The sequence below is a fragment of the Zonotrichia leucophrys genome, chromosome 1 (assembly GCF_028769735.1).
Source record: "Zonotrichia leucophrys gambelii isolate GWCS_2022_RI chromosome 1, RI_Zleu_2.0, whole genome shotgun sequence".
NCBI lineage: Eukaryota > Metazoa > Chordata > Aves > Passeriformes > Passerellidae > Zonotrichia > Zonotrichia leucophrys.
The window spans coordinates 26571957-26594854 of NC_088169.1; the positions used below are offsets into that span (position 1 = coordinate 26571957).

Sequence of the window (22898 nt, forward strand, 5' to 3'; positions counted from 1 at the left end):
TAGCCTTAATATGAAACATACTTATAAGATGCTTGTCTTTTAATTTAGAAGTCTATATTCATAGCAACTTCTTTTTCAGTTCTAAATTATTAATCTTAAATGTTATCTGAGAACATTTTGATCATTTGCTGGTTATTAAGTTTTATTATAAATTTATAATATTTGCAAAGTTAATCTGAGATGTGTATTTTTATACTTCGTGTCTGCTATCAATTCTTGTGTTGCAGTTTGATGAGAATATATTCAAGCTCTTGAACTTCATTTTTCAGTTGGAAAAGTGCCTTAAATCATGTAATTGAGGCATGAGATTTATTCTGGAAAGGAAACAAGATACATCTAGGTTTGTCTGACTGCCCAGTGTTTGCTTCTTTGAGGCCTTGTGGTTTTTGCTCTGTCTGCTATAAGATCATGAAAGAGTAGGTCTCTCACCCAAGGCATTGTGTTTTACACTTTATTAAAAATTGCACCCCATAAAGCATAAAAACTTGTCAAAATAAAAAGTAATGATGTTATTTCTTATTATCATTTCTTGTTTGCAGATGTACACTCCCCCTCTATCCCTGCCTGCATGCTAGGCAGCATTTCTGTATCGATGCAGTATGAACAGGATGATCCCAGGTGTTCCTCACTTGTTTCCTCTGAGATGCTACCACAAAGCAGCTACTCCAAGTGAAGGATCAGTCCCCAGCAGGGAGCAGGAAGCACAGGAGCATTCTGGCAAAGCCAGGAGCAGTTTCCTTTGCATGGTAGAGGTGCTTTCTCCTCTCCTCAGAGTCCTGAGAGGTTACCTCTCATCCTGGCCTCTGCTCCTGTTACTGCTGTCCTAAGCAGGTCCCTCCTCGGGTTTCTGGCCTGATGCTGCACCCAGCCTCACACCACACCTCCTCCCCTCCAGTGCCTGTATCTCCTCTGCCCTCACTCCTTTCAGTCCCCAGTACCAGAAAGTTCCTTTCCTTCCACAAGCCTCCTTTCACTGAAGTTGACTCTGTCCAGCCTCCTTTTCCATTTTGCTGCAGTCTCACTGACCAGCCTTCCCCAGGCTGTGGGCTGGTGTCCACTCTGTGCCAGCAGCCTGTTCTCTGCAGGGGATCCTTCTACCTCCCACACCTGGTGGGTTTTCTGCCACTGAGAGGAGGCAGGGGCTTGCATCAGGGAAAGGAGTGAGCTCCACACCAGACTGAGTGTTTCTGGGAGCTGTGGCAAGCCCCAAGGCTGCAGGTGCTTTAACCCCTTCACTTGCTATCATTCCACCAGAGCCTGTGTGCTGAACACCCTTTGGATAGAAAATGACCTCCTGGCTGTGGTGGAGCTACTTGTAAGTGCTCAAAGGGGTTCCTGCTGAACCTAAAGTCAGGGACATGCCAGAAGAGTTTGTCAGAAACAGAGGGCAGAAGAATGCTAATACAGTGTGGATAAGAGATATGTCTGCTTGTTAGGACGTGGACTTTGGAGGAAGCAGATCCTAAATCTTTACTGCTGATGAATGAAGATTGCATCACCCAGCACCTAACAACAAATGCTACTTTTGGAGGACCTTTGTTGGAAGGGCCCCCTTCAGAAAAGAAAGGAGATCTTGTTCTGCCAATCCTTTAATGACTATGTCTCTCTGTGTGCATTCAGGGGAAGGGGGGGTTCAGATAGCCAGATGAATTTTAACAGAAGGTCTTTGTGTAAAATACATGCACATTAAGAAAGAAATATATTTTAAATCAGTTTTCAAGAAGAATGTGAAGTTATGGAGGGTGGGGGGAAGTGTAGTGGTATTATGCTCTGCTTTGCAGTTTCTGTGTAGAAAATACTCAGAGCATGGTGCTTCAAAACTATTTCCATTTTCCAAACCTATTTTTGGTTAAATTTTATTTGAAGGAAGTTGTTCAGCTGCATGCATAAGGCAGTAAATATATTTAGAAAGGTTGAATTTTGAGGAATTCTGTTTGCTGTCCTTGTCTTCATCATGTGTAGAGGTTATTTGGAGCTGTGTAAAAATTCAGCAGTTTAGTATTAGTTCTTTATTTCTTGAGCACCAGAATAAGAAGATGCAATCTTTTATTCAAACAAACTGAATAGGGTTGGTAATTGGAGACTTGAGGACTTAGGATTTGTTTGTTTAATAGCACTGTCCACCCATTACAAATGAATTTTTAATTTATTCTCCCAGTCTGTGATAACCTAATCACCTGCCAACACTTGACAGTTCTGCACACTTGTGATTTATTTAATTCCATTTTTCTAAAACTTGGAACGGGGTTTTAATTGCCTTTTGTGAAGAATTTTGCCAGCAGGGCAATGGAGCCTCATTCCTTCATTTGCATACAGAAACTGCTTAATCTGTAGCTCTGAAGTTTGTACAAACTTTGGATCTACCTTACATACATTTGCTTTAGCCTTTTTTTATGTTGAAAAAATTAACACAAACTTGAAGATTACTTTTCTGTCCTTAGACAAAGGACTTAGGCTGTCATGCCTATTGTTTTTGTACTTTCTAACAACTGTTAAATATATGATGCACCATTTATCTGCCTGCATGTGTGTACAACTTGTAAATAATTTAATGTTTTACTTTACCACTTGGCCTCTTCGCATAACTCTAAAATGAGGAAGATAAAATTCTGCTAAATTATTAATTCACTAGGAAATGGAAACAACTGACATAAATTAAGCATGGAAAATGGTTCCCTTTTCCTCTGTGGGAATCAAAGCAGTGAACACAGTGCTGGATAACAGCAAGGGAGCTAAATGGATCAGATGATTATAGAATAATTTAGATTGGAAAGGGCTTCTGTGGGTATCATCTTGTCCAACCACCAGTTTAAATCTAATCTGCTTATTAGAGACATGCTTGGTTGAGTCTTGAATGCCTCCAACAGCAGAGATGATCCAGGATGGAGGGGTTCAGGAGTCTCCTGTGTCCATAGGTACAGAGACAGGGCACATCAAATCTGTTGCCTGGCTGGCTGGTGGATTTTGGTGGTATTCTGCAGTGTTAGAAGCTTTCCTGCAGGTTAAAACCTCTGCAGCAAGGTGTGCAGGTGCTCCAGTGCCATTGTGGCAGAGCAGAAAATTTTGCAGCTCACTCTAAATGGATCAAGACACACTGACTCTATGATGGCTTCTAGGTCTTGCAACTTAAAATAATTTGTTCATCAATTTTCCTAGTAGTCAGTTTTTTCTTTTAGTTATTTACTGTTTGGGGTTTTTTTCCCATATTCATACAGTATATATTGTAGTAATTGTCACAGATTGTTTTAAATGTTTATAGTTAATTGATTGTACATAGGGAAATGTGGCAAGATATTATTAGTATCCAGAACAACAGCAAAGTCCAGGCATGTAGCTGCAAAGCAGAGCAGAGTATAACTTGTGGTTTAATAAATAGCCTTATAAAGTAAAGTTAAACCTGTGTTCTGCAAAATTTCTGCACTCAGTAACAGCCCTTTTCTCTGATACTACTTTGGTTTTTTATCTGAATTTATTTTGATTCGAGAGCAGCTGGGGAGTTCTGAGATAATTGAGTGTTGTATATATTTAACATGAACTGCAGTATCTGTGCTTTTTTTTTGTTTTCTTACCTGCTTCTCACTCCTGGGATATATCTGGAAATCACATACATTCTTCTGAAGGAGAAAGACTGTTTGCATAATGCTTTCCAGATGCCCTGCTTGTATTTAGGGATACAAAATAAAAAATATCCCAGGCAGACCTGTACATAACTAATAGACAAAGCTGAAGCTGGTGACCTACACATCACAAATCTGAGCAAAGATTACTCCTATGACCATGTCCCTGATTTGTGTTGGATTGCACAAGGAGAGGACCAGTTCTCTTGATGATCCTGTCCTTGGGTTTGGCATTCCACTACTGATTCATGAACATCCTGCTTTGCTAACTGTTGTCAGCACCCAGGTGAAATCCTGGACATTTTTTGGGAAGCAAATTACTTTTTCTGTGGGGTGGATGGGATGTGTTCAGAGACTAAAATGCATTCAGTTTAAGTGCACAGGGACAGTATATATGACATGGTGGATGGTGTAATTGTCACCTGGAAGAGATGCCAACTTTCTGGAGCAGATCACCCTCCTTAAAGATCCCCACTGCTGCATCCCTGAAACCAAGTCCTCAGTATCAGTCTTTTAGTGGGAGCACTTGTGTCCCTCTTCCTCAACAGTTCCATCTTCAGTGTCATCATCATCTTCCTCAAAAAAGCTGGGATTGATTAAGTCAGTGTGGTGATGAAGAGTGAAGCAACGGGATAATGTTTTTAGTGATCAGGCTTTCCAGAAACACATCCTTATTGGACGGCAGAGCATGCCTGTGTAACATTTCTTGTGCATAAAAAAGGAACACATAAAAACTGCTGCCACAGTGCTGTCTTCACTGACAGCATTTAGAATGTCTCGAAAAATTTAATCTGTGAATCCAAATGTAACAAAGGAGATCAGAATTTGGGAGGGAGAAGGGGACTGTTAGCTGGGATGAACCTTTGGTTTTATGGCTCTACAGCTATGGGGACCCACACTGCGTGCCCTTTTCAGGCTTTAGTCACATCGGAGAATATGCAGGCTAAGGTATAACATATGATTTTTTGCTAATGTCTTGACTGTTTCTTTCTCAGTAGCTTACATACCAATAATGTTATTTCCCCCAGCATTTCTGTGCTTCATGACTATGTCAAGAGGAGCCATGATTTCATCACTGCCTGTTTCTACTTCATATATTTAATTTACAAAATCTTCAGCGTCTTTCAACACATTTTGATGTGTAATAATTTGTTTGGCAATTGTAACTCTGATGATGTATTTACCCATTGTGCCTTTATTCGTGTTCTAAGTGTACAACCATAAATAGTCATTATTTATGCTATTAGCGCTATTTTATTAAATCATGTGGACATCTCAGCTGAAGAATCCAAACACAAGCACATTTTGCAGTACTATTTTAGGAAATAGTCATTTAATAATGCACCCAACCTGGAAATGAATGGATATTTACAATTTCAGCAGCTTTCCACATGCCCCTTTGTGTACCATCATATTTGACTTCTTCAACCAGGAGCCACATCACATGTCTCTGCTTGTCCTACCTGGAACATATCCATGCATAATTCACTGTTAGACTGCACAAATGCAAATGCCCACACAAAGGAAGCAAGAAGTCACTGAGAGCAGGAATCCTCCTTTTGGCAGCAGTGTGGAGTCAGGTCAAACAAAGTGCCTGTGTGATTGTGGCTGCATTTAGTGTTGGTGCTTGTTGGTAAGATGCTATACATGGAATGATCTTCTCAGTCTTCTTAAAGGTTACAGTGATAGTAACTGCATATCATGCAGCATTTATTTTAGGTTTTCAGAAGGAAATTGTTGATTCTTGGTTCTCACAGAACTTTTCACTGCTCAAATAAAGCATGGATTGTAGTTCTTTGCAGTTCCAGATGGCATAAAGACCTTTGGTCTCTCTCTCACTGTGTTTAGATATATTTATGTCTTTAATTAGGACTATGTAATTAAAATATATCAATTAAAACTGAGTAGCTGATAAGCAATATGAGGCAAACTAACTCTGAACAAACTAAAACTTTGACTGTCTAGGAAACTGTTGAGCATCCCACTAGAAATCCCTTCATCCCAGTTCAATTAAGCATGCTTATCTGTACACAGGAAAATCCTACTTTGCTAGAGGCTGACATGAGCATCATTAAAATCAGCAGTTAATGAATGTTCATCAATATTATGAAAATCTCATTCCTTCTCCAAACACTTATGTGATTTATATCTATGGCCATTTCAGAAGACTGCAGTACACTACCTGCTGTGCTGGATCCTAGCAGTAACCTGAGAAAAATTGTATGAAGTTCTTACAGCTTTTGCAGCATTTTTGAAAGGTCTCTAAAAGGTATTACTTACAGCTGCATACAAGCTTTGTAAAGTATTAACAGCACTACTTCTGTGCTGAGTGGATTACTGCCATATACATTTGTAATTGGTGTAACAGTGCATGCAGAAGAGTTTCAAAGCAGCCACTCAACTGAAAACTCTCATTTTATTAATAGCCCATTTATGAAGAGACTAAGAGAGGATTGTGAAAAGTGTAGAAGAATTCAAGTCTGATAAGAGAAGATGTGAGAACTGAGCACCAGATCCCTTGGGTCCAAAGCACACGGCGACAGGTAGCAGAGACTGAAGTTTGCTCCTGCCTGTGGAAGCAGCACAAAACAACATCCTCTGTTTATGTAGGTGCTCAGCAGTGATTTCCCTCTGTACACATTAGATATTGAGAACACCTGAAGCTGTAGCCAGGCCCTACCCCTGCTTGGAGTTGTCTGGGTGCATTGATCCAGCACTAGTCTATACAATGTTTTGTATTTCATGGTTTTCTAAGGTATCATCTGCAGGAAATGACCTTCTCAAAATCATGGGGTTTGCATTTTCCTGGCCCTCAGCAAAATCAGCCCCTCTTGAACAGTTGAGAAATGTGTTCCCAGGTGCTCTGTCTCCTTCAGAGAAACTGAGGAAGTGCAGGTCTCATTAGTGAGCTGTTTGCTGATCTCAAATGCTGCAGATCCAGTTGGGAAAATCAGCAGTGTCTGTCTAGAGTGTAAATGCATTCATACCCCGTCTCTGCCTGATTCTGCCAGAACTCACCTTGATGGGAAAGTACTGTGTACCTGATGTACTTGTTAAAAGATGCAACTTTTGAACTAGAATTATCTTTTGAGCATAATCAAAATTCCTAAATGCCAGCCAGAGTTTTCCCATGTCAGGTTTTGGTTCTCTCTTCCCCAGCTCATTCTGCACAGAGCTGTTTGCTGGGAGGTCAGTCAGTGTTGTTGACTGCATGTGTTATTAATTTCTATACATTCATATGTGTTTGCATAGGCATGTATATGCACATATTAGATGCAGGTGATTTTTGAACACAGCTTTCACTAGCATAACTCAATATATAAAGTCAGCTACTTGTCCTGAGTCCCTGAGTTTGATTATTAGCTGGTACATGATGGGAACGACCACTGTCCCTCAGTATGTATGCGCAACGAATGACAGATAAACCTGAAACAATAGTATATTTATAGGACATAGTCAATAAAGCTGTATTTGATAAACCATCTTAAGCCACTTCTTTTTGCTGCCAGTTGTTTTATCTGATTATCATCAGCAGCTTCTTCTTGCAGTGACTCCACAGGGTGCAGACACCTAAAGTCTTCCATCACTTTCTTTCTCCTTGTCTTGCTGCAAAAATCCATTCTCTACAGGCCCCCACCTGCTGTGGTCTCCTCCCTCCCTTGCATTGGGCTCACCAAGCAGCAACAGTGGAGTGCTGAACTGCAGTTGGGTGAAAGCAGGGGTCCACATCAAGCTTAGGACTGAAATAATTCCTAATAGCTTCCTGTGCTTCTGTCTCCAGGAGCACATTCCTCTTCACATGCTTTCACTATTGCAGGAAATCCAGGACTCCTGAGCAACTGAGCAATATGATCAAACAGAAGCTGTTTATTGTTTACATTAGACACATATTTATAGGTTCTATAAACTGCTAAGTACACACTTCTTGATTGGTGCCTTTTTCTGTTCACTCGTTTTCTGCCTGCATTCCTCAGTGTAAATGATTGTTTACAGTCCAGGTGTTTCACAGTCCTCTGTTTTCTAGTTCTTGCCATCTTGGTATTTGGTTTCTCAGCCTCTTATTTCTTAATTTAGCACAATTTCTGTTACAATAGCCTTGACAAATTCCTGAGGCTTTGATAACAAACTTAGGAGCAGGCTGGCTGGTGCACACTATGGCCTAACCCTTGCAAACCAAAAATGTGGACCTCACAGCTCTGACAGACCTGTTCAATCACAACCTGTAATTGCCACCTTCCAGGTAATTTTACCTGGTAGAAATTAAGTAAATGAGTGAGCTGGAGGTGGCAGTTGCATAATTAGCTCCAATATCACAATGCCATTTACCTGTTGCTTTGCATTGGCACTGGATACTAATCAGGCTTTCCCCATGTTGTTGCCTCCTGGTCTTTGTCAGTGTATATGCAGTTTCCTTACTCTTTCCTAGAACATCTCTGAAGTTTTGAAATTTTGCAGGCTGTTTGCCTGCAAAAGTGAAAGGACACAAAGGACAAAGTGGAAGTGCTGTCCTGTTTGATGTTAAACCCCACTTCACCTGGCTGATCATAAAAAGACATTCTCCTCTGATTTCTTCTCTGATCCACTGTGATTTCCAGAGTATTTTCTATTGCTAATGGTGAAGGAACTTGTTCTTTTGGAGAAGGGTCACATTTATTGCTAACCCTCAGGAGATTCAGACATGCAATATGAGATTACCTAAATTAGAGGGACAGATGTTTGTCTTTAAGAGCTTTTTGTTATCTTGACTAAGTGTTAAGACTTCCAGAATATTGAAATCCTAATCTTATATATTGCAATTTTTTGTTTGTTTGTCACTGTACATTTAAATTATGAAGCACTGTATCAAGTTTAGGATTTATTTTAGTTTAATTTTTTTTGAGAGATCTTTCTGCTGTGAAGAAAGACCGGCAGAAGTGGCTCAGCAGCATAATGTGCAAGTATAAATAGAATGCAAGCTGTCCATTTATCTCAGTCCTGATCTACTTATATTCATCTGATGCTTATTACAATCATGGTTTGTCTCTGAGCAGATACATCCAGTTAGGATTAAGCTTGGACAACTAACCTAATTCACTCTTGCAACTCACTCTTGTAGCTTAATTCAGGGTTTCTGTCTAGATTTCTTGTGATACCAAATAATTCTTTAAACACCTAGCCCTTAATAAATCAGCATCAAAATATTAAGAATATTTATTGCTGTCTATGTTTTTATGAGATACTGAGTTTGATTGCAGTGGGTTTTTGGTTCACCCAGATATATCTTCATTCATACCTATTTCTGAAATTTCTTCCCACTCCAGCTTCTACTACTATGTAATGATATTTTATTAAATATATTTTCAGATGACAGATTCTCTAGAATACTTGACAGGACCCCTTTATGCTAGAAAGTTCTGCTAGAGTAGCCTGAAAGTGAAATATAAGCACACCTGTCCAATTCTAAGAAGCACAGAAATAATAAAGGCAAATGTTTGTACCTAAACTTTATATTAATCTCATCCACATTGGAAAAGGAAGATTCAGTCTTTTCTTGTGTTTCAAGAATCTAGAATATCCATGAATAATGATTTATTTATTTATTGGATTTTCAGACAAGTTTTCTCAGTATTTTCACTCTACAAGAACCCTGTGGGATTTGTGGGTGTAAAAATATCAACCTTTGTGTTTTTAACATCTCAGCTGCATTTTCTTTTTCATTTAAAATCAGCCTCTAGTTGATTCTTTATTGTTTTAGCTTGATGACTGGCCTCTGGCATGGATTAATCTTTGACAACTCGTTTTCAATTTTAAAAATTACCACAACCAACTTGCCATAATTCAACATTTCTATAGGGTTATAGAAAAGCTCAAGACTAAGCATAATAATAATCAGTGCTAAGTTGTTATGCTGTGTGGGTGTTCAGCTCAATAAAACAACTTACATTTCAGATTAGAAGTAACTTGTATGTTATCTTTTAATGTGTGCAAAACAATCAGTCCATACAAGAATGTAGCATGAGTCCAATTTATCTTTCTGTTTGTATGACTGTTCTCAACAAAATAAGTATGCAGGACATAATTGATGACACATGATTTAAAGAGAAGAATCTAAACAACATTTTCACTCTTCTTCCCCCTCATTTCATTTCCACTGTTACTGCAAGTTGCTGGAAGATCCACATGGCAAGATTTAGCTTGTATGTACCCTTATATTTGCTTTTAGAAACTGATCCAAGAAACAATAATTTCTGAGCTCTGCAGATGTGTATGGTGGATGTAGTCCCTCATGTAATTTTCAGAGTCTTTTATATTCTTCCTGTGAGATCAGTCCTGCAGCCCTCTGGGTTGGTACTGGGGGTGTGAGGGCCCTTCTGATACTGGAGTTTCTCCTGCCTGCCAGAACTCCAGGGAAAATGAGAGGGTCGGTGGAAGACACAGGGTGCACAGGGAGACTCTTGTGCCCTGTGTGCGTGGTGAGATCTTGAAGTGCATGAGAGCTGCCATGTTTCTAGTCTGTGAGATGTACTCTTTTCCCTGAAAAACATGGTCTACAGTAGGAGAAATGCAACACCAGGGGCAGTGGCTTATTAGGAGATATGGAGAAGTCTGGAGAAATGGAATAAATTTAGAAAAAACTCTAGAAGAGTGATGATTCTGGTGTCAGAGCCTGCTGCTCTGTACAGTTAGGATGGATACATGCTCCTTAGTGTGAATCTTTCAGTATCACATCAAATGTGAGGATGTAAGGAAGGGCCTGTAAATAATTGTTAAGATTTGGAGGAAAATCACAGTAGGGCATTTGAGATGTCCTGTAAAGATAAGGCATCTGTACAAACAAAAAGATCAAAAGGAGTAGTAGGAACATTTAGTGGTGAAGAAAGTGATGGCATCTTAATTTAATGATCCCCAAGAAAACTTGAAGTTGCTGTTCAAAGTATTTTGCAGGTCCCTGGGAAAGGAGGAATCACAGAGTGTACAGCTGTCGGTCAGCGTGGCTGCTTCTTTGTCAATGTGCAACCCTCTGCTTGCAGTCAGAAGCAGACTTGGAAATGAAGCATGAGAAAAATAAGCCCTATTTCATTGCCGCAATTGTGTTGATTCCATCAAGCTGTCTGCAGTCATTTAAAGATAATTGGAGGGGTGTTGCCCACTGAATGTTACTGTTTATGTGATGTGAAAGGAGAGATAGGTACAGTCTAGTTGGTTCTGCCAACTAATACTCAAAGAATATTGCTGTCTATAAACTCTGAGGTAATTTGCTGATGCTGTACAGAGCAGAGATGTCCTTCAAATAGGAGCTTTTGTTACAGTAATGCCAGCAGCAAGGGAAAATATTCAGATTATTTTCCTGGAGATAGAAGCTGCTGCTGTTTGGAAAACAGTGCATTACACCATCTGTTTCCTTCTGATTGCGCACTACCATTGCCATTGTTGTGATTAATTTCTTTGCTTCTAGGCACAAATTTGAGTGCTTGAAAGAAGATTAAAAGCTTGTTTGCGGACAGGGATGTAGCTAATGGCTAGATTTCAGTAGGATTGTGTGTACTTACCAACTTTACAGTTTAAGTCATCAATCTTCTGCATGCATTTGAGATGTGAAGAAAGAAAGGAGAACATCCTTTTTCCTTGTAACAATGCTCTACATAAATTGCTGGTGAGGTTTTCACCATGTGCCACTGGTGTCATCACACACGTAAAACAGCACTGGGACTAAGGATCACTTTTCATAGAATCATTTAGGTTGGAAAAGACTATTAAGATCGTCAAGTCCAACTGTTAACCCAACACCTGTGGGTCCACAGCTAAACCTTGTCCCTAAGTGCCACATATATGTCTTTTTAAATACCTCCAGAGATGGTGACTAAATTACTTCCCTGGGCAGCCTGATCCAGTGCCTGTCAAATGTTTTGGTCAAGAAATATTTTCTAGTATTCATCTAAACCTCCCTGGTGCAGCCTGAGGCCATTTTCCCTTATCCTGTCTGCCTCATTTTCTAGTGAGGCTTGGATGCTGAATGAAGATGTGTATTTTCATCCTTATCCCACTTGATTTGTCAGAACAGGTCCTTAGGTCATAAGGCCAATGTGCCCCAAGAGCCCCAAACAAGTGGTTATCCTGCCAGGTGGGAGGGAAGCCCTGCTGGCTGACCAATGGCCACAGACATCTGCTGGCCACATTTGGTGCCTCCAGTGGGAAGCTCAGCCAGGAACACGTTGTGGTGCTGTCTCTGTGGATGTTGTTGTTACCCTTGATCTGGCCAGACCCACTGCTTTGTGCCCCCAGTGAAAAGCAGCACAAGAAAATGCAGAATTTTGCCCAATATGGATGCTGTGTCTTACCTTTTCTTTGAACCCTGAGTATACAATACAGTGGCAGTGTGTATCATGGTGGAGTTCCTATCCTTCCTTCCTGTCCATTTCTGGGTGCTTAAGTTTGAAAACCCTTTGATCCAGAACATACAGCACAGCTGCAAGATGAAGTGGTCCATCTGCTTGATATAAACAATTTGCAAAACAAGTGATATTTGCATGAAACTCATCTGTTCTTAAATTTTTTTCAATCTTTTTCTTGGTTGTCGCATTTCAAGATTGTCACATTTGTCCATGATTTCATGTTGAAAGTTGAACCTCTTCCTGCTAGGATTGTAACAATTCTCTGTTAACACAGTGTATGCAAACTAATACTCTGTAATAGGGTGTTTAATATTTACTTCAATGTGATTTAATTAAAGTTTTCTGTTTGAATTTGCTTTCAGAGTAATATCTAATACCTCGTATTTTAAAGCTCTTCTTCAGGGTGATATGCATAAACATACATTTGGTGTACATTTGGTATATATTTGGGTAGTGGCAGATCTGTGGCCATACAGGACATGGTTAAACAGAATTGAGAGGAAAATTTTGACTGCCAAGTAAAGCAGATTATCAATTTCCTCTCTCCTGCACTGAAAGAGACAGGGGGAGCAGACAGTGTAGGGTTTCCTGGTATGTTTTAAGAAAGCCTGGGATTCATTTCCCCTCCCTTCCTTCCTATTAGCTGTTTGTTAACTCCCAGGAAGACCCAGGTTTTTCTCATAAGACCTCTCTGCTCTCATATTCTGGGAACGGGCTCTGCCTTTGAAGGGTTCATTCCTCTGTGCAAATACAGGGGGAGGAAGAGGAGTTGGATTGATGATGGGAGTCTGACTTTGGGCAAATGAACTGAAGAGGAGTATCCAACTGACAGCATTGAATTCACAATGGTATTTTCTTCTAATCTAGCATGAGCATAGCACTTGTCCCTGAAGGAAACCCGGTGCTTGAGACAAAGTAGGAAATGCAGCAAGTGCCAGGGTGAGGTTTCTGTCTTCAGAGTGCAGAGCAAGACTGTAAAGGTAAAACAAAGACATTCAACTTGACTTTCTTCAGGAGAAACCTCGTGAGTTTCTTTGCAGCAGCTGGACATCCCTCACGTTCGGGAGAAGGATGTGAAGAAGGAGGTGATTGTAGCAGCTACTTGGGATGAGCACTGGGACTGGATCTCCCTGTGTGGCTGGAGTGCGTTGACAACCTGTATGTTTTGTGGGGGCTTTCCTTCATCCTAAACAGCACAGGGCTGTTAGTTTGGATATAGTTATTTTGGATAACACACTAAAATAGAGACAGTTTTGCACCTTTTTTTAATTTTCTTAAAATGTCACTTGCTAGTCTGACCTGCTTGTGTGAGGAGCTGTGACTTTTTTATTCATACTGATCCCACTGAAAGTAGACTGAAACTGTTGGCAAGATGTCCTGTCTGCTGGGTGCAGCATGCTAGGAACTGAGAGGGTGTTGCAGCTTCATGCAGAAGACATCTTGGTATTTTCAGTGCATTAACTGCAACCAATCTTTCTTTTTCCTTTCTAGTGGAACTAGGTATTGGTTCCTGAAGAAAAGCATATACGATACCAATAACTGCACTGCACGCTCTTCCAGGACTTGAATTCTGAGGCTTTTTTCATAATTTTTGGTATCATCTGAATCTGACAAAGTAATTTTACACTCCATTGACATTTAAAAACAAAATTAGAGTGTTTTCCACTGTGTTAGAAGAGAGTAATTCTAAAGAGGAGAACTTTTATTTCCTTTGCTGAATAGTTTGGTGAAGATACACCCATGTCTCAACGCCGACTTTTAAGGGAAGGACATGAAAGTCCTTTTAGGATCCTACAAAGATTCTTCCAAATCCCTCATGGCAGAAGACACTCGAGAAATAACCCACATCAAATATGCTCTGGTGAGGTGAATGCATACGTGATCCTATAGTGTGATGTGTGTGTACACAGAATGTTGCAACTAAAGCGGAGCAGGATGTGAGTGAGTTGAATATGAGCAGTAAGCAGCCTAGGATTTGTGTTACTGATGTCTTTCAACTGATGATTCTTGCAGAAACAAGTGTTTTGGGTTTTTTTCCCTGAAAGTGTACTCATATAGGGATCCAGCAACTGTTATAGTTAAAAAATACAAATCTTTATCAATATTAGGGTATTACTCATTATAGTGATTACTCTCTGTCACCAGTACCTACTGGAGAAAAATGTTATACCTTGTTTTTACTTGCATTTCCAAGTGTATGACAGTATCTAACACAGATTTAAAAGCTTTACATCAGCCCTCCTTTTATATTCTAGAAGAACATTGCTTCAGTATTCCTCTCCTGAAAAGTATACCTATAAATGCAGAAGAAAACATTTATAACTGTACTTAAAAAATCAAGAAGCCTCTGATCACATCTGTAATATACTAAATTTAGGACTTTGCTACCAGTTACTCAGTCTCAAAATCTGTTTCGTACAGTATGTGTTAGTGCTACTGATAATTACATAATCTTTGTATTTAGTAAAGCTATATTTTGGTTTTTTTCTTTTTCTCTGAAATGAGTTAACCCTGACTGGCTAAGATAAGCAGAAGTAGATTTTTCAGTAATTAATTAAAACTTTATTGCTTTCTTTTAAGCACAGTGACCTATTATGCTCCTTAAAAAAAAGAAAAGGAACTTTTTTGTTTCTTTTTAAGTTGTTTTGGAAATCTACACCAACATAAACTAAGCTGCCTTTGGTAATTTTGAAGGCTTTTCAGTATTCCTTTATTTGATGTTAACGTTTACTCTAAAAAAAATATACAAGGGAAAAAGGCCTGTCTGGTGATTTTATTTCCTTACACCTTCATTTGTGCTATGCTCACTGAGTCTTTTGTTATCTATTGTGTTTGGAATTAAAATTATAAGGGTTTTTTAACAATTTTTTTAATGACTTCTGAAATGTGAAGATTTCACCTTTCCTGACTTACCAGTTCTGGACATTTGTGAGACCAAGATTTGGTACTTTTAGGAGTGCTTACTAGTAAATCAAAATCTAGAAATTAATTCTATTCATCTGAGACTAGAAAAAGTTTTGATGTAAATTGCTGTTAACAACAGTAAAGAAAAATCAGGAAAAATTTAGTAGTATTTTAACCATTTGAAATGCCATCTTATAAAGCAAAACAAAATAAGGTCTCCTCAATTTTCAGTCTTACTTTCATGTAGGATTCAACTATCACTTGGTAGCAGTTAAATCCATAGTGTAGCCATGAAAGGCACTCCTTTCACCAAATATTTTATGATATTTATGGTTTTGTGAGTTTCAAGCACCTGCTGGTCATTCATTAATGAATTGGAGCAAATCCAAAGTATAGGCAAAACATTGACTACATGGTAGAAAATCACAAATTTGTTTGAACACAATTTATTGACCACATTCTAACAGATAATATTCCTAATTTTTGCCTAATTTCCTTTAGAACAAGAGCCTTGATATAAATCTTATAATGCTATGCAATCATGCCTTATATCTTCCTTTCACTATTTAGAGGTGTGTGTGTAGTCAGAAAATAGTATGTTTCTGTAAGAAGCTGTCTGTCTCCCACCCATCTTTATTATTATTCCAAAACTCTTTTTGATCATGTGGCAGCCTTTTCTGTTTGAAGTCTTCAAGTATGCAAAAATTCTGTTTCCTTTCCTTCCTGTTACCCATTTTATGTTGACAGTAGGGAAGCAATTACAAGCTTTTAATGTTACCCTTGTAAATCCAGTAAGAATTACTCCATTGTTTTGGTCAAAGGTGGTTTCTGGCCTTTTGGATTGATAGGAGTTTTCCCGCCTTCCTGGTAGCAAACCTCAGCTTTCAGGGGCACTTGCAGACAAATGCTACACAGAAGGTGGATCAAAGTTTTAGACTGTGGAAGGGAGAGGTATTCCAGCCTGAGAACATTTCTGTCCTGTAGCTATGCTGGGTGAAATCACAATTTTGGCAAAATGAATTTCCAAAGTAAATGTGCTTGTGATTCTATGAATCCCATGATGTATGCACCTCTCTTCTTGTGACAGAGTTGAGCTGCTCTGTCCTGTTGTGCCAAGTCTCACAAGGCTTGGTTCTCTCTTCATTAGCATCTTTGGAAATTGCTGAGAGCATGTGTGCTTTGCTGTCACTTCATCCTTTCCCTGCATGTTAAAATATTTAATATAGCATATAGAAACATTTAACTGAGCAATAAATGTCCTAGTTCATATATTGATTTTGCATTACCTTATTTACCTTAATAAGGGAAGCTGGGCTGGTTTCCAGAGTCATCATACTTGATCAAATCCATCTCTGTTTTATTTTCATTTTAACAAAGCAGACTTTATTTACTTACAGCTTGTTGACAGTTGGCTCTGTCCTGCTTGGCCTAATCTTCGTTGTGCTGTTCTCTGCAGGTGTCTTTTACTCAGGGCAGGCTGTCTTCCTGTATCCACTCACCCTGGCTGAGCCCAGGCTCTGGTGACACTTGCTCTTTGGAATGCAGACATTTGGGACCAGGTGCCATGTGGCTCCTCCTGCCTGGGCAGGCAGGGCCTGGACTGGTACAGTGAGTGCTGTGAGACAGCATTGTGTTTACTGAATCCATCCCTGACTGTGCCTTCTGTGCTGCTTCATCTCTGACTGCAAGCAGGTGGGACAGCACTTGTGGGTGTGTGGAGGGTTTCAGCCCTGGGAAGCTGTGGCTCTGAGCACTTCTCTGGGGACCCCTGTCTCCCATCAGCAGGGGAGATTTTCCAGGGTGCTGTGGCCCTTTGTGAGGGGCATCCCAGCACAGGGCTCACAGACTGTGCTGTGAGATTCTCCCTCTTCTTGCCTTCTCTAAGCAAATGGAAACAGTAGGTCAGCTTAACCCAGAGCTGTAGAGCAGGTCTGGCAAGGGGAGATGCCAGAGACATCTGTCTTCAGTCTGTGCTGTGCTTGGTATGGATGGGGAGTATCTTTGGAGGCATTCTATCGTCTGCATCTTTTCACTCTGCATTCAGGTTGGTTTTCTGACAATGATGCTGAAGCTTTAGGGTGGGATTTTTTGTGTATTGTTCTAGGAGTGTGATGAATGGGTGGCTGAGGAGACTGCCTGTGTCACAGGGTCCTTCCAATCCAAGGAAGTTCTGTGAAAAGGCACAGAGAGCAGCACTGCAATGTGGGTGTCTCATAGGTTTTTGTACTGGGTCAGACTTGGTTAATCCATAAACTGAACAATCCACCACAAAGAGTGAAGAAGAGTCTAGAGGAACAGCACCTCTGCATCATCTTTATCAACCAAGGGGACGCAGATGAGGCACATTTTTTCCTGAAGCTGTATGAGTATTTCTGTGGGATATTGGGCATTCTTGTACGGGGAGAGGGAGTTGGTTTATGGGCAGGCTAGCAAAATGTGTGGATGCAGGAAATGTCAGACTGAACACACAAAAACGGCAGAAATATTTAAGTATCTGAAGGCTTCAGTGTAGCCAAAGCCTGGCTGGAGCCTGTGCAAACACTAGCATTTCTGGTCAGTGTTAAAGTCTGCCACAACTTCATTACTGTTAGTCCCCACACTAGATAGGCCCAGGTGTGTGAGGCTGTATTTACTGTTTGCTGCATTCATGCCTCTGTTTGATGGCTGCATAAAGATGTTTAAAAGGGATTCATTTGATATTTTGAGTTTCTGTGCTTTGGACTTTGATTGACCTGTCCTGCTTGAAATACTCTTGCACTTTTTTGATCAGAAAGATGGAGAAGAGAGTTAGTTGTGATTCCATAGCAGAGGTGATAAACTGGACCTGTGAGTGAGCAATTCAATGTGACTAGTTCCAGATGGCATTGTGAGTATCTGCATGAAAAACAGTTTTGCTTTGCCTTGTTAAAGCCTAACATGAACGACTATATGCTAAGGGCTTATGCTTATATATACGGTATCAGACACTGGGTGTATCAGCAGTCTGTAAATATTCAGGGTGGGGTGATGAGGGGAAAACACTATAATTATAAGAGATAATTACAAGAACAATGGCATTAGTGGGAGAAAATATATTTGTAAAGTCATCTTGTGCCACCTGTTGTATTTATGGAACAAAGTTCAGGTAATGCAAAAGCTCTTACCTTCTCAGGGCAGTGTATTCTGAGCAGGGGAAGAGAAAAGTGGACCTCTTTCTTCTCTGATGATGGATCAGAGAGGAATTTCAGTAGCAGAAATGAAGAGTTATTACTTTTTCTCAGAATGGTGTTCATGGCTGGACTTTGTAGCGCAGGGTAAGTTGGCTTAACTTTTAACTCCTAGATCTTGTAAATGTAAACAGACCTGTGTAGTCTGCTAAGTCAGGGGTGCGTAAGGTGTGTGGCTTGGGGCTGTGCTCTTTAATAAAACATTTTAAACATGTTTTATGTGTGTCAAAAACCCCCATGTATTTTAAGAATCTTAGTATAAACTTTGCTAGCTCATTGGTCCTTGAAAATACGTTGTTCATAGAAAACACATCATTGGAGAGTCTGAGTGGTAAATGGTAGTATTTGGTTTGTACTTAAAACTCCTTTTTCCAAAGGAATTAAAGCATCAGGTATTTTAGGATTTAAATTTTCATATAAGGATTTTATAGACTTTTTTTCAGACAGCATTCCTCAAGCTTATTACCATTTAATAACTGTGATGTAGGTAATTGATTTATTTGGCTCAGGCAAGTTACTTGGTGAAAAGTGAGCACTTCAGCAAAACCAGTCATAGCTGACATCCTTGTGGAGACAGAAAAGGTTCCAAGCAGGCTGTCCATCAAAAGTGAACTGTTTATTCCCTGAAATTATTTTCAGAGCATCATCACACAATTTAATAGGAATGTGTTCAGATAAAAAATACAATAGTGGAAAAAAGAACTTAGAGTTTCCCTGATCAACAATCTGAGGGACTTTGCTTCAATAATTTAGAGTTAAAATGACTGGCTTTTCTTAGACTTTTGCTTTCCCACATGGAGAATTGTCAACAAGTAGATATTTACTCTCTGGGCAGAACCAGTCCTGGAGGCAGGATGTAGCTTTATTTACTCCCTTTATCTTCGTCATTGTTCTTCCAAGGAGTTGCCAATCTCATGCACTGTTGCAATTTGTTTAGTTCTGCTGAAGTTGTGCTTAGTAGGATGGTTTGCACTACTTCCTCTTACTGTGTATGCTTACAGTGTTTAACTAAATCCCATATGATCTTCCAATTAACCTCAGAGGTTAAGCCTACCTGAAAAGGTTGAACACACACAGCCTCGTGCTGAAGCAACCTAAGCCAAAAGGATCAAAGTTTATTGTAAGATTTCCAGCACTTCCTGACTAAAGCTAGCTCTTGTATTTACTTATTTATTTTATCTTAGTTTGGAACCATTACATCTTCTTTCAAAGCAGGAAGTGGAGATCAGTGCAACTTTTATGTCTTTTATTTCTTGCTCAGTGATATAAAAAACATCCCCAAAAAGATTTTATTTTAATCAGCAGTCAGTTTATCTGACATCACAGTTTGTTTCTTGCACTTGAACTCGGTATGGCATGAAACCTGCAGTCTTCTTGGTTGGTGTTTTTTTCCTGAAAATAATGGCCAAGGGCTGCTGACAGCTCTGGTTTTCACATCTCCTTACTTTTCATTAGTATCTGTCAGCAGTCTTTGGTGTCATTGACTGTGAGTTTGTCAACTTGATCACAATTCAATGTGAGGGACTAGGCTGTTGAGTAAGTTCATTCTTTCCTTTTGGAGTTAGGCCAAAGAGCTAAGTGAGGACCTGGAAGTTTTCAATAGGGACTGCTTCTTCTCCCTTCTGACCCCCGGGGGGAAAAAAGTTGAGATTTTTCCACCTACACTGTTGACAGCATACAGTGAATCTCAGCCTCGTCTAATTATTATCAGTCTTACCCTCCTTTGTAACGTCAAATTTTCTAGTAAACTCTGGAGCTTTTGTAAATGGAGGTCACAAATAAGTGAGGGCAGGAACCAAGTTAAACAAAGATCCTGAAGGACTCAGTGGGAATGGCTTGTGGTTGTCCTTTAGTAAGGAGCTTTGTCCACTTAACAAACCATAGCAGTTGGTGGGGCAGTTGGGAGGGAGTGAAGCTGTAATCTCAGGTGTGAGCAGTTAGTCAAGAGTACACTTCTAAAAATTGAGTCCAGTACAATTCTCATGAAAATTCCTCTTAGAGTTGTCCTGGGTTACAACAGCTCTTGTGATGTGTGAATTACCTACTGTAATCTAAATGTGGACAGGGCTGTAGTCTCAGAACCATTAGGAGTTTCAGATGGACAAGCTTAACAAAAAGAGAACAAAACCATAGGTGCTTGGTTTTGTTCTCTGAATGATTCCCTCTCTTGATTTATTTCTCTGAAAAATCACTTTAGAATTACATGACATATAGTTTATATGGTTCTGTGGCAGAGAGATAATGGAAGAATTCATTTATCTGAGTCTTTTGGCTTGTGGGGAAGGAGCAACTTGTTTTTCGGGCTTTTTTTTTGAAGGAAAAATGCAATATATATTGCCTTTGGTTTTGTCTTCTTTCATGAAATACAAGCAACTTGTTTCATGCAGTGAGTCTGTGGAGCAGAATACTCTCTAATTCCTCAGACATCATGATTAAAAAATAAACTTCTTCTCTGCTTTAGCCAAACACATAATTCTTACCATCTTTGGTGGATTCCAAAGGTGTGTATGAGAAAGTGGATAGGAATTAATACGTGTTTTTAAAGAGAGATAGTATGTGAAATTAAGAATTCAAGATGTTGCCTCTATCCTTTTACATGAGAGAAACTTTACCTTTCTAATACTGTTTGTTATAGCTGCATTTTTGAAACAAACCCGAAACACAGCTCACCTTCAAGGCTCCTTTCAATTCCTCCAGCTTCTACTATCCAAATCTCTAGTAGTGTCTTCATTTTAACTTGGCTTTGCATTTGTGTCATCTACCATGATGGCTATCAGGGACTGTTTAAGGAATTCAGGTGCAAGTAAAGGTGGTGTCTGCTACTTTCAGTGTAAACTTTTGCCCTTTTGGTTGATAGCATTTGACCTTGGTTCTGTCTCTGATTTTTTTTTTCTGACTTCCAGCTATTGAAAATTATGTTCTTTGTCTGCAAGGTAAGTTGTAATAATAATTTTTGCAGATGTTGTCATTTGCCTTTAGAGTGTTATTTTAGGGTTCAATTCTTTGTGAAAAAATTTCAAGATTCCAAGTTTTTTGGGGTTTTTTAGTTTTTTTCTAAGCTGGTTAGAATGCTCCCAGGTATGAGTAATGTACACCTCCAATTTAGCACAAAACCACTTCTACTGCTACATTCACTGAAAGTATTACAGGAGGTTTGCTGGTATCTACTTCTAATATTAAAGCCTAAAAACATAAGAACTGTCTTAGTGGCTCCCAGTAAAGCCTGTTTCTTTGCCTTTGCCAAAAGAAAGATTTGGGGGTTTGGCCCAGTCCTTGAAATTTCTTTCTATATTCAGCTGTCTAAATAGAAATCAGACTGTATGCAGAGAACTTGGGTGTGTTGGAAGAATCTGTAATGACCTTTAGGTTTTGAGATGTCAGGAGGTTGTTTTGGGGATCAGGTGCTTGGACTCAGGTGACAGCTTTCTCCCTGAAGGTGCCCAAGCCACCATTTGGCAGTGTTTAATTCCTAAACAGCTGGGATTTGTCTGTCCTCTTTTTCAAGGATAAAAGTCTTACAGCCACAAGAGCTATGGATCGTTCACCCAGTGTTTTCCACTCTGGCATTCTTCCAGTGTAGAAAAGAGAAAAGGTATTCCCAAGCCCATCTTATCAGATGGGGTTTCAGCCATTTGCCCAGTTTCAGGTCACCTCAGTTTATCCCCTTCAGCATTACAAATTAACCCAGCATATTTTCTGGGAACAAGGAGTCATAAACATAGTAATAACAACTGTTTTCCACATTAGTTTGCTTCCTTCTCTGGGTTACAAAACCCTATTATTATTATTGTTTACATTTAAACAATGAGAATGCTCTGTCCCTGCACACCAGCCTCAAACCCTTGTGGTCCACAGGACTTTTGTGGATGCTCTATAGCACACTCATGGTAGCATGCTGCTGCCCTGAAGTCTCCTCTGCAAACAATGGGCTTGTTCAATCTTGAATAGTTTAAATTTTTCTAAAACTATTTCCTCTATGTGACCATGTTTATTTTAGAAAGGAAAAAACAGAGATTGCTCTTGTAACCTGCAGAAGGCATCGGTGCTTTGGGGGGAGGACATGTTTTAAAGCACAGTGACGACAGTTAAGCAAGTGAGAGGAGGCAATGTGGTACAAAACAATAATATAAAACCAGAGAAAACGTGACAAAGTAGGCTTTGGGTTGCAGTGTGCCAAGCTGTGGAGTACACCAGAAATACACTGATTAGCTGCCAATCTCTGCTGTTGCATGGGAGGCAATAACTTTGGTGGAACTGCTGCCACAGATGGGAACAGGCTTACATTAGATCTATTTTTCAGCATTTAGGCTTCAGGAGAAACTTTGTTTGCTGGTTTATAGCACAGTGCTTGCTCTAAAGTGCTCCCTGCAAGAGAGGTATTTGCACAAGCTCTTTATCAGCCAACTGCTGGTGGCTGCACCTGTAAACCTTTAATGCCTGTGAATTCACCCCAGTGGGGCTGGCGGAAGCTAAATACCTCTCAGCTGCCAGGGAGTGCCAGGCAGATGCAAGTGCTTTTGGGCAAGCTCGTAGTAGAACTGAGTTTTTTCCTTCCACTCAGGTGCAATGACAGCTTCTTTCTGCTTGCCTGAAGAAGAAAACATGAAATCAGCTCAATGAAGTCAAGGCTTTTTCTTGTTGGTTTGTGGAGACTAACATACTTATATGCTGTTACCTGTTTGTAGCTGAGCTGCTGTTTTCTTCACTAGTTATTAAAACAGACTTACTAAAAATAAGATGTGCAATTTTTTTTTGTGCCCTAAAGAATTACATGTAAGTAAAACAGGGACTTGAAACAG

At 39.7% G+C, this 22898-nt stretch overlaps 1 protein-coding gene across 11 annotated transcripts in view; it reads left to right on the forward strand.

Annotated features, from left to right (window-relative positions):
• MCF2L (MCF.2 cell line derived transforming sequence like) overlaps window positions 1–22898 on the forward strand; it is a 156588-nt gene that overhangs the window by 46496 nt on the left and 87194 nt on the right. Inside the window, exon 1 of one of the 11 annotated variants that reach the window (XM_064709445.1) lies at window positions 13730–13850. The exons of the other annotated variants lie outside the window; for them this stretch is intronic. Coding sequence (XP_064565515.1) covers window positions 13730–13850 — 121 coding nt within the window. Of the gene's footprint in view, window positions 1–13729; window positions 13851–22898 lie in introns of those variants that run through there. 11 annotated transcript variants of the gene reach the window in all.